The sequence below is a fragment of the Lemur catta genome, chromosome 2 (assembly GCF_020740605.2).
Source record: "Lemur catta isolate mLemCat1 chromosome 2, mLemCat1.pri, whole genome shotgun sequence".
NCBI lineage: Eukaryota > Metazoa > Chordata > Mammalia > Primates > Lemuridae > Lemur > Lemur catta.
This window is the reverse complement of record NC_059129.1, coordinates 82104995-82118030: the sequence shown is the minus strand read 5'-3', so window position 1 is coordinate 82118030 and position 13036 is coordinate 82104995. Positions and strand designations below refer to the sequence as shown.

The 13036-nt window shown below is 33.8% G+C and overlaps 1 protein-coding gene across 1 annotated transcript in view; it reads left to right on the top strand.

Annotated features, from left to right (window-relative positions):
• Positions 1-13036, top strand: part of CEP162 (centrosomal protein 162) — an 81355-nt gene that overhangs the window by 11772 nt on the left and 56547 nt on the right. Inside the window, exons 4-6 of the mRNA XM_045543963.1 lie at positions 5076-5222; positions 5563-5746; positions 10557-10624. Coding sequence (XP_045399919.1) covers positions 5076-5222; positions 5563-5746; positions 10557-10624 — 399 coding nt within the window. The remainder of the gene's footprint in view (positions 1-5075; positions 5223-5562; positions 5747-10556; positions 10625-13036) is intronic.

Genomic DNA, 13036 nt, shown 5'->3' with positions numbered 1-13036 from the left:
TTGTTTTTAATTGTACCTACTTTTCCTCTTTGTGTTTTATAATACTGGTTCTTGCCATCCAGAGTCTATTTCCATAAGTATTAAGAGTCAAGAAACCAAAGCACTCTAAGAATAGAGGGAATAAGGCAGAAGATTTTTCTTATGATTTCAAAGAATCTCTTTATTTTACAATGTTTATGTTTTTAAGTCCTGAAATATAAATTTTTTTAATTATTATGGGTATATAATAGTTGTATATCTTTATAGGGTACATGTGATATTTTGGTACAGGCATACAAGGTGAATTAACCAAATTAGGGCAATTGGGGTATCTATCTATCACTTCAGGCATTTTAACTTTTCTTTGTGTTAGGAACATTCCAATTCTACTCTTAGTTATTTTAAAGTATACCCTGACTTATGTTGATTATAGTCACTTTGGTGTGCAATCAAATATTGTTCATTCTATCTATCTATTAATAACTATATTTTTGTACCCATTAACCATCCCCACTTTATTTCTCCCTGCCTGCTACCATTCCTAGTCTCTGGTAACCGTCGCTATCTGTCTCCATGAGTCAATTTTTTTTTAGTATTTAGCTCCCACGTATGAGTGATAACATGCAAGATTTGTCTTTCTGTGCTTGGCTAATTTCACTTAACATAATGTTCTCCAGTTTACGTGTGTTGTTGCAAATAACAAGATTTCATTTGTTTTTGTGGCTTCATATAATTTTCTTATGTCATGAAATATTATTATCCTTTTGATTTTTTCCTAACCATTTAAAATGGTTAAAAATGGTTAAAAAACATTTTTCCTTTGGAAACTCTACAAGAACACAGGTAGTGAGCCAGATTTGCTAGCCACTGGTCTAGGTGAGAGGATGCAGGGAAGAGGGTTGGGTTTGTGCTTTGGGGATATTAGTCAAGAAGACCTTGCCCAGACCAATGTCCTGAAGCATTCCCCAGTGTTGTCTTTTAGTAGTTTTCATAGTTTCAGGTCTTAGGTTTAAGTCTTTAACTTGTTATTGTTTGATTTTTGTATATGGCAAGAGATAGGGGTCTAGTTTCATTCTTCTGCATATGGATATCCAATTTCCCAGAACCATTTATTGAAAAGACTGTCCTTTCCCCACCATATGTTCTTGGCACCTTTGTCAAAGATAAATTCATTATAGATGTGTGGATTTATTTCTGGGTTCTCTATTCTGTTCCTTTGGTCTATGTATCTGTTCACGCTGTTTTGGTTACTACAGCTCTGTAGTATAACTTGAAATCAGGTTATGTGATTCCTCCAGTTTTGTTCTTTTTGCTCAAGATGGCTTTGGCTATTCTGGGTCTTTTGTGGTTCCATATAAATTTTAGGATTATTTTTTTTGTTTCTGTGAAGAACATCACTGGTATTTTGATGGGGATTGCATTGAATCTGTAGATTGCTTTGGGTGGTATGGACATTTTAACAATATTTGATCTTCCAATCCATGAGCATAGAATATCTTTCCATTTTTATGTGTCCTCTTCAATTTCTTTCATCAGTTTTTTATAGTTTTCTTTATGGAAATCTTTCACTTCTTTTGTTAAGTTTATTCCCAGGTATTTTATGTTATTTGTAGCCATTGAAATGGGATTACTTTTTCAGATTGTTTACTGTTGGCATATAGAAATGCTACTGATTTTTTTATATGTTGATTTTGTATCCTGAAGCTTTACTGAATTTGTTTATCAGTTCTAACAGGTTTTTTTGGTGTATGTGAAGGCTTTAGGTTTCTCTAGGTATGAGATCATATTGTCTGCAAACAAGGATAATTTGACTTTTTCCTTTCCAATTTGGTTGCTCTTTATTTCTTTCTCTTGTCTGATTGCTCTAGGTAGAACTTCCAGTACTATGTTGAGTAACAGTGGTGAAAATGAGCATCCTTATCTTGTTCCAGATGTTAGAGGAAAGGCTTTCAGTTTTTCCCCATTTAGTATGATGCTAGCTGTGGGTCTGTCATATATGGCTTTTATTGTGTTGAGGCATGTTCTTTCTATACCCAATGTTTTGTGTTTCGTGTTTTTTTTTTGCGAGTTTTTAATCATGGAATGATGATGAATTTTATTGAATGCTTTTTCAGCATCAGTTGAGATGATTATAGGTTTTTGTCCTTCATTCTGTTATAATGATGTCACATTGATTGATTTACATACATTGTACCATCCTTGCATCCCTTGGATGAATCCCATTTTACCATTTTGAATAATCTTTTAAATGTGTTGTTGAATTCAGTTTGCTAGTATTTTGTTGAGGATTTTTGCATCTGTGTTGATCAGAGATACTGGCCTGTAGTTTTCTTTTTTTGTTGGGTCTTTGTCTGGTTTTGGTATCAGGGTGACACAGGCCTCATAGAATGAGTTTGGGTATAGTCCCTCCTCCTTGATTTTTTGGAATAGTTTAGGTAGCATTGGTATTAGAATGCTTGATAGAATTCAGCAATAAAGCCATCGGGTCCTGGACTTTTCTTTGATGGGAGACTTTTTATTGCTGCTTCTATCTTGTTACTTGTTATTGGTTTTGGTATCAGGGTGACACAGGCCTCATAGAATGAGTTTGGGTGTAATCCTTCCTCCTTGATTTTTTGGAATAGTTTAGGTAGCATTGGTATTAGATCTTTGAATGCTTGGTAGAATTCAGCAATAAAGCCATCGGGTCCTGGGCTTTTCTTTGATGGGAGACTTTTTATTGCTGCTTCTGTCTTGTTACTTGTTATTGGTTTGTTCAGGGTTTGGATTTCTTCTTGGTTCAATCTTGGCGGATTGTCTGTGTCTAGGAATTTATCTATTTCTTCTAGGTTTTCCAATTTATTGGCATATAATTGGTCATAGTAGTCTCTAATGATCCTTTAGATCTCTGCAGCATCAGTTGTAATGTCTCCTTTGTCATCTCTGATTTTATTTATTCGGATCTTCTCTCTTCTTAGTCTGGCTAAAGTTGTGTCAATTTTATCTTTTTAAAAAAACAACTTTTCATTTCGTTGATCTTTTGTGGTTTTTTTGTTTCAATTTCATTTATTTCTGCTCTTATTATTTTCTTCTACTAATTTCGGGTTTGGTTTGCTCTTGTTTTTCTAGTTCTTTGAGATGTATCATTAGGTTGTTTATTTGAAGCTTTTCTATTTTTTTTGATGTAGGCACTTATTACTGTAAACTTTCCTCTTATCGCTGCTTTTACTGAATTTTTTTAAGGCTTGTTTTATGGCCTAGCACATGGTCTATCCTTGAGAATAATCCATGAGCTAAGGAGAAGAACGTGAATTCTGCAGCTGTTGGATGAAATGTTCTGTAAGTATCTATTAGGTCCATTTGGTCTGTAGGGCAGATTAAGTCCAGTGTTTCTTTGTTGATTTTCTGTCCAGATGATATGTCCAATGTCCAGAGTGGTCTCCAGTTATTATTGTTGGGATCTTATCTCTCTAGCTCTGATATTTGTTTTATGTATCTGGGTGCTTGAGGGTTGGGCATATATATATTTAGAATTGTTATCTCTTCTTGCTGAATTATATTTCATCATTATATATATAATGACCTTCTTTGTCTCTTTTTATGGTTTTCGTCTTGAAATCTATTTTATCTGATAGAAGTATTGCTACTCCTGCTCTTTTTTGGTTTCCATTTGCATGGAATATCTTCTTCCATCCCTTTATTTTCAGTCTATGTGTGTCTTCATAGGTGAAGTAGGTTTCTTGCAGACAATGTATAGTTGGCTCTTGTTTTTTATCCATTAAGCCACTCTATGTCTCTTTATTGGAAAGTTTAGTCCATTCACATTCACTGTTGTTATTGATAGCTAAGGACTTACTACTGCAATGTCATTATTTGATTTCTGGTTGTTTTGTGGTCCCCTCTTTCTTCCTTCCTATCTTCCTTTGTTAAAAGTGATTTTCTCTTGTAGTGTGTTTTAATTTCTTTTTATTTTTTGTGTATTTGTTGTAGGTTTTTTGATTTGAGGTTACCATGAGGCTTGCAAAAAACATAAGTAATCATTTTAAACATGACAACTCTGCTTACAAACAAACAAACAAGCAAAGAGAAATCTAATAGAAATTCTACACTTTAATTCCATCCTCTCCCCTGCTTTTTAACATTTTGTTGTTTCCATCCATATCTTTCTATACTATCTCTCTCTCAAAAAGTTGTTGTAGTCATTTTTTGATAGGTTTGTCTTTTAGTCTTCCTACTCAAGATGTAAGTGGTTTATATACTGCAATTACAGCGTATTCTGTGTTTATGTACTTACGGTTACCAAGTACATCTTCAGATGAATCCTTATTGTTCATTAACATCCTTTTCTTTCAGATTGAAGAACTCCTTTTAGCATTTCTTATAGGCCAGGTTTGGTGTTGATAAAATTCCACAGCTTTTGTTTGTCTGGGAAAGTCTTTATTTCTCCTTCGTGTTTGAAGGATTTTTTTTTTTTTTGCAAGATATAATATTTTAGGGTTAAGGGTTTTTTCTTTCAGCACTTTGAATATTTCATGCCACTCTTTCCTGACCCATAAGGTTTCCACTGAGAAGTTTGCTGCCAGACGTATCAGAGCTCCTTTATATGTTATTTTTTTCTTTTTTCTTTCTTCTCTTAGGACCTTTTCTTCATCCATGACCTTTAGGAGCTTGATTGTTAAATGCTTTGAGGTAGTCTTGTTGAGTTAAATCTGGTTGGTGTTCTGTGACCTTCTTGTACCTGAATATTGATACCTTTCTCTAGGTTTGGAAAGTTCTCTGTTATTATTTTTTTGAATAAACTTTCTATCCCAATCTCAGAAGATATTATTTAAGGTAGCATAGTATAATATATTAAGTACTTGGCTTCAAAGTAATTTTGAAAAATCTTGTCTCATTATGCAAATTTTTGAAATACTCTGTCTAATAAGATACACTGCAATAAAATAGAATTTTGATTTTTCTTTTGTAGATTTGTCTGATGGATTTTTATTTAATAGAGCAGATTTATTTTGTAGCTACTATGCACAAAATTAGTATAACAGTATTATTGTGTTGTCATACTGGTCAAAACAATTCTCTTAACATAAATATTCAACTATATTAAATCCTATTCCTAGGACAGCGTGGAACAAATGTAAGCTTTTTGAAAACAAAGAAGATTTCTCAGCCTGTTATGGAAATAGAAGAGGAGTCTACTGAAAAGATTCAACTTCTTAAAAGCAGTGGAACCTCTATCTTAAGTATTGACAGCTTAGAAGCAAATGGTAAGAAATGTGAGGGATATGAGTTAATAATTTATAATTATTAATACAGTGCTTATATTCAGAATTATAAAAATTAACTCAACTATATCTTGGAGCCTCCTTTACTAAAACATGTAGACAGATTTAATGTCTTCCTAGAGGCTTAGAATTACAACTCTAGAGAAGCCTTAAACCTTACATATTTATTATGAATATGAATCTATGCTTGGTAGATGAGAGACTATGTAAAGTATTTGTAAAAATTTTTAAATTTACTATATAATGTTAATAAATGCATCATTAAAATGAATTTTACCAAAATTCAATATGTTAATAATATATATTTGTGCTTTCCTCTTAGAACTAGCAGTTTCTGAACTCAATCATAGTATTCTTGGATTGGGATTGGACACATTAGAAGAACAAGAGGAGAAAGAGCGATTTTTTGCCAGGCTTGAGAAGGGCTTGACATCTTCCATTGATTACTCAAGGTTAAATAAGGAATTGGATTCTAATGACTCCACACATTTTAAAACTTTACATAGGTAAAGTAAATACACTATAAACTCTTAAATGATTTTTGTGTTTTTCTGAATTTTTGGAAGACTGGTATATACATGGGCTTGAATAGGTAAACAATATAACAGGCAAAATTAAATCTTATTTTTTAACTCTGTTCTCTGTTCATTGTTATAGTCAGGGTTTTTCTTATCTTTGAATAGAAAATGCTCATTTGTATTTTAGAGCTCAGTCTGCCTCCAGAATCTAAAATTTCATACATAAAATACTATTGAGACTAGTAGTACATTGCCTTACTAGGAAAGTCCTTACTAGTAAAGTGATTTATTAAGTGACTTAACATAGATAAAATTAATAAGAGAGTCCAAGTTATTAATACGATTACAAAGTCAGGAAAAAAGGAACAGAAAGGGAAAGGGAAGTAAAAACCAAAGAACAAAGAAAAATTTGGTCTGTGTCTTACCTCTATGTTGATCCTGATGATTATCAAGAAACCTCACTTATCCTAGAAATCTTACTAGTTGACTGAGCTGGTCCTGGCTTATATACAGTAAACCAGGGGTGGGGAACCTTTTCATGTTGGAAGCCTTCATTAATTTTGCTGTAATCAAATAAGGCCACATCCAAGAAACTTCAATTAGATATACTTGAAAATGTACATGATTTTGTAAAAATCTACTATGTACTTAATAATTTCAAAAAATGAAAACTATTTGGTAATTTTAAAGTTAACCTTTTTATGACTTTGTTGTGTCTGCTTTTTGTTGGAAAGCATTTGAATATTTGAAAACATGGAGGTCCATATTTTCAGTTGTTCCTCTAGATGAGTATCAGTCATTTGTGACCTTAAGGGTGTCTCAATTTGGGTTAGTAGGAGAATGTAGATTTGCAGCAATAAGTGGCTGAAAAACAAGAAAGCATTTTTCGGGCATGTTGCTGAAGGCGTGGACATTCTGTGTTTTTCCATGTTTCAACTGGATCTTTCTCAGCATCAAATAATGACTTTAAAATGTCATTTACTGCGAGCTCAATCAATGTCATCTATAGTTCTTTAGGTGCCTTGCTGATAGCGACTAGGTGAGGCTGAAATGCTAATTTGAGTGTGCTGTCATGATTCTCAAAGTCAGTGAACTTTTCATTGTATTCTCCAATTAATAGGTCTATAAGAGCTGCATATTGTTCAGATGGTTCACATCTATCATCCTGCTCATCACTGGCCTTTGCTAACTGGGGAAAATGTTCATCCAAAATTTCCTTTTGAAGTGTTTTGAAAGAAGACAGCTTTTTTTGAAATGCTTGGATTTTTTGTCACATACTGTATAATATATAGACTTAGTTTTACCTTGCAAAGAAATATTCCAGTCGTTTTGATTTGAAATGATATCACACAGAAATGCTGCATGCCTATAGAAGTCATCTTTCAATAATTCACATTGCTGATTCTGTTCCTCATAAAATTTAACTATCTATTCTTGCAGAAATCAAATTTTGGCTAACACCTGACCCTATGATAGCCAACACACTTTAGAATGATACAGCAAATACACACTGAATACCTCATCTTTCAACTTTAACATGTTATGAAACTGTCCGTGCCGTGTTGCATTTGCATGAATATAGTTAACAATGCTTAAAACTTGTTGCAAAGTGTCACTTAAACTAGTAGCTTTAACACAGAGATTTTGCTGATGCAAGATACAATGAAAAGAAATGAGAGCATCTGGATCTGTCAGTATTTTTTTTAATCTGTGCAATAAACCCTTCATGTTTTCCTGTCATGGAAGGTGCGCCCTCTGTACATACACTCACTAAATTTACCAAATTCACTTCAACTTCACAACATTTATCTTGAAAGTTGTTGAAGATATCTATTCTGCATGTTCTGTTCACAAGAGAGCCCAAAGTGAGTAACTCTTCATAGCAAAGAAAATCTTCTGTTATGAACCAAATGAAGTATAAAACCTGTACTGAGTCAGTAGTATCAGTTGATTCATCCAAAACGATTGAATAATATATATTTTCCTTTTGAAGTATTGCATGAAGTTGTTCTGTTAAGTTGAAGGCTAATTCATGCTGCCAATCCATTTTGGTTCTCTTTGAAAGGGGCAGTTGTTTGTACTTTGAAATATTATTGGGGTCTAAGCATCCTGCAGTTTCGACAATGCAGTCTTTCACAATTTCTGCATCACTGAATGGCTTCTCTTTTTTCCCCGAGTACATAAGCTACTTTGCAAGTTGCTTCATTGGTGTTATTTCCAGGCCTTATGGCTGATTGAAAGAATTGTCTTTGCTTTTGCTTTTCATCTTTTAATTTCTACAGTACAACCTTTTGTGCCTCTCCCTCTAATTTAAAATATTTGTGGTCTTTATGAGTGTTATAATGCTGATGAGCATTGAATTTCTTTAATGTTGATATTGCAGTATCACAAAGCAAGGAAATGATCTTATATTTAGCAGAACAAGATAAATTGCAATTCCCAATCCTCATTAAAAAATCTGTTTACTTCAGCATTCTCTTGGTCTTCTTTGTCATGATGGGCTATTAAGCAGACAGAATTAAAAACATACCGTCAAGCTGTGCAATTATGCACAAATTCCACTTCAAAGAGAACACAGTGCGCCATTGTCAAAAGCTGATAACAGAGTGGCATACTCAACCCCCATAAACTCTAGCCAGCCAGCCACATGCACCAGTGGCGCCAGTCAGGCAGGGGAAGGTAGAACAAATCATGAGCATAGCAGCCGTCAATTTTGCCCTTATGGCTTACTAATGTTCTAATTGTGCTAGTCAATCTGGAAGGATTATTTCGTTGAAACTTATTTTATTCTTTGGTATTTTAAATATGTTCATTTTAAAAATAAAATGAAATATAAAAGATAAACAAAAGTGTATTAATAAAAATAAAAAGTATTTGTTCTGTAAAATTTGGATTCAGTCAAAAGGCTGCACTTAAGGACCTAGAAGGCCGCATGTGGCCTTAAGGCTGCAGGTTCCCCACCCCTGCAGTGAACTGTTGCCATTCTCAAGACTTTTGTGAAACCTGAGGTCTTCAATGTCCTTGGTTAGTTATCCATATAATTTTTTAATTATAAATAGAAAGCAGATTATAATTTTATTTAGGATTTTGAGAACACAAAAGTATAATGAAGTTAAGGGTCAGGAGAATCATACCTCTGATTATTAGAGTGCCTAGTCCTCTCAACATGATTAGTTTCTGATAAACAGTAGATAAAGCGGTACATTTAATGTCATAAATTGTGTAGGATCTGAAATTTTTCCCTACCTGTAAGGTAAAAAGTTAGCCTTTTGGTTTTATGGATTTTGACAATAGACACAAGATTTCTGGGTCAGAACCAAAGACCTTATTTCTCAAAGTAAAAGCAGTACCTGAGTGTCAATGTTTGTTGGCATCAGTTCCCCATGCCCCAAGAGACCCAAGGGGGCAAAGCATAGGATCCATGAGGGTTGTCTGCATGTGCAGTGGGTTGAGTTACAGAAGGGGAACACTGAGCTTTCCTTTATATTAAGTGGAAACAAGCCTGCTCTTTGGGCAGAAACATTACCTCATCTCTCAAGATTGCTCACTGCAAAGCACAACCCTGAGAAATGGCTTGGTGAAAAATGGTCAGGGCTTTGCATTCTTGGCATACTCAGCAAGAACCTGCAGGGAAATTCAGGGTCCATGGTGATTACCTCTTCCAAAAGTGACAACACAGATTAAGTATGCACAGGTTTTTGGGCAACAACTTTTTGCCACTTTGCAACATTTGTTAATGTTTTTTTATTTCTTAACAGTATTCTTAACTATTGATATTTTTCTCTAGAACAGACTGGTCAAAGTGCAGGATAACATGGAGTATGGAATATTAGGTGTTTGCTCCTATTATTATTATAATAGTCTTTTCTCTGGTCTACTAATGATACCACTAAAGACAGGGTTGATAGACTGAAAAAAGGAGAACTGATTTCTTGACCTGAAAAAAAGCAGTATATGAACTAATATATTCAATATAACTAAAACATGCTCAAGCTCCTTTGTTCCCTTGCTGAGTTTTCCTTGGTTTAAGGCTCCTTTTCAGCTTCCTTCAGGATTAAATTGCTTATTAGCATGTAAATTTCTGACTTTAGCATTTTTTTCCGACCTTCATGTAGACCAAACTGGTTCTCAATTCCTAATCCTTAGTGAAGAAGGGATATCTCGATCATAAGATAATATGTGTACATGTAAATGCACACATTTCTGTATAAAATTATATATATTTTAGAAATATGGCATTTTCCCCTTTGTATTACTTTTACAGCTACAATTAGTCTTATGCTTTAAAAATCCTTTATTGTCAAAACATTTTTCTTATAGCGCCCAAGTTTTTAGCTTTTTAATTTTTTTTAATTTTTATTTTATTTCATTTATTTGTTTATTTTGTTAAGACAAGGTCTTGCCCTATAGCCCAAGCTAAAGTGCAGTAGCATCATCATAGCTCACTGCAACCTCAAACTCATGGGCTCAAGGCCCAGGAGTAGCCTCCTGAATAGCTAGAACTATAGGTGTACACCACCACACCTGGCTTATTTTTGTATTTTTTGTAGAGACGGGGTCTTGCTATTGCCCAGGCTGGTCTTGAATTCCTGGCCTCAAGGAATCTTCCTGCCTCGGCCTCCTAAGGTGCTAAGATTATAGGCTTGAGCCACTGTGCCCGGACTCAAAGTTTTAACTTTTGACAGAACAAGAGTACTTGAGAGGAAATAAATAATTTTACAGATTTTTTTTTAAATAGGCAAAGGACTGCATGAAAATATATTTTTAACATATAATATTAAATAAATATTTTTTTCAGTAATCAAGCCAATGTAGAACTAACTGAAGATGAACATGAGAATGAATCAAAACATGAAGAACTGGCAGGTAATTTCATTGGTTTTAAAATTTGTAATATCTGAAAAGATAATACAGCTTTTAATGAAGACATTGATAAGAGAAAAATAATTTTAAAAAAATGTTGTCTTAGAAATAGCTTTGAACAGGTAGAGTAGGGTTGCCTATGTTATAATCTGAGCTACTAAAAAATTGTTATAAGTGAACTACTGCCTCATTTGTTGAGAGTGGGCAGCATACCAATTGCAAAGATGGAAAAAAGGATTTTTTGTGCCAGGATTGTGGGAATCTGTGAAGCCTGGACAAAACCCACAAAGCATACCTTTTTTCATCTTTTAGCTTTTAATATATCTGTGTTTTTATACATAATATAGTTTTCTTATAGACTGCATATAGCTGGGTTTTACATTTTTGTCCAGTCTGACACTCTCTGATTTTTAATTGAAGTGTTTCTATCCTATACAAAAATGTATTTATTGATATGGTGGTTTACTGTTTTGCCATTTGGTTTCTATCTTTCCATCTTTTGTTGTTGTTGCTTTTGTTCTTCATTCTATTGGATTGACTATTTATATTATTCTATTTTATTCCAACTTTGGCTTTTTAGTTATACATCTTTGTTTTTTTCTTAATTTCCCTGATTCACAATATATGTCTTTATCTTACCAGATTCTACTTTTAAATAACATGTCACTTTATTTCTATGAAGTCTAACAGTAGTAAACTCTACTTGATCATTTATCTGGTTTTGTCATACATTTCTTTTCTACATGTCTTAAAAACCCCACAGGGCATTATTGTCAGCAATCAGCTAACATTTAAAAGTATTTTTAAGAAATAAAAAAGTGAATATTTATGTAAAATTTATATTTATCTACATATTTATCATTCCCAGTGCTTTATTTTGCCCTTATTTATTTATTTATTTTAGGTTACAGGTTTGTTTTTTTTTTTTCCTTTGAGCGCTTTAGTTTTTTTTTTTTTTTTTTTTAAAGACACAGAGTCTTGCTCTGTCTCTGAGGCTGGAGTGCAGTGGTGCAAACATAGCTCACTGTTATCTTGAACTCCTGGGCTCCGGCAGTCCTCCCACCTCAGCTTTCTGAATGACTACAAGTGTGCACTCTTTTAATGATTTCGTTTTATTGTCTTCTGACCTTATTTCTCATGAGAAGTCACTGATAATTCCTATTATTGTTATTTTGTATATATTATTTCTTTTTTTCCCATTTTCAAGATTTTTCTCTTTATCTTTGTTTTTTGGCAGTTTGGTTGTGATGCATCTTGGTTTGCTTTTCTTGTATTTATCCTGTTGGGAGTTGATTGAGCATCATTGATCTGTGGATTTATAGTTTCCATCAAAATCAAAAATGTTTTGGCTATTCTTAAAATATCAATTCTGTTTTCTGTCTTCTGCCGTCTGACCCTAATTATATGTTAGAACACTAAATTTTTTCCTTCAGGTCACTAAGATGCTTCCATTTTTTAAAGCTGTTTTTTCTTTCCATGCTTCAGTTTCTATTGCTGTGCCTTCACGGTACTGATATTTCCCTTTCTTTAATCTAGAAGTTCCTTTTGGATCTCTTCTTAAATCTCTTTAATATCTTTCCTCATTATGTTCTTTTTTTTCAATTCCTTACTATTAAGCATATTTTATAGATCCCAGTATTTGTTCATTTCTGAATCTCTTTATAATACTTGTTTTTTTCTCTTGGTTATGGGACACTTTTTCCTGCTTTTTAGATGTCTAGTAATGTTTTTATTGGATATTGAGTATTGTGAATTTGCATTGTTGAATGTCTAGGTTTAACTTTCTTCTTCTAAAGAGTGTTGAGCTTTGTTCTGGTAAATAGTTGATCCTACCACTTGATCCTTTTGAGACTTTTCTTACGCTTTGTTAGGGGAAGTCTAGATTAGCCACTCTAGGTATCATTTAACCCAACTATTAAGGCATGCCCCTTTTGAGGTTTCTACTGAATGGCCCCTAGTGATCAGTGACCACTTTGCATTCAAGCAGGTTAGAGTTCAAAAGTCTCCTTGCTGTATATGAACTCTGAGAATTGTCCAGCCTGCAGCTTCCCAGCCTCCCACCTTCTCCATAAGCAGACTGATGGCATCAGTTAACATGGAGACACCTTTTCCTTCTGCTGCAAAGCCATTGACATATAATTTGGAGTCTTTAGCCAAGAAGTGCCCAGGACTGGGGAAACACCAAAGGTCATCCAGGGGCCAGTATTTACCTGAGGGAAGGGTCAGAGATAGGTCTTACATAGGTACTAATTTAAGGTTTACAGTGGAGATCCTACAAAGACCAAAAAAAAAAAAAAAAAATCAATCAACTTAAAATAAGCAAAATCCAGCGTTTTTAAGAGTAAGAACAAATATTGGCCAGGCGCAGTGGCTCATACTTGTAATTGTAGCATTTTGGGAGGCTGAGGCAGGACT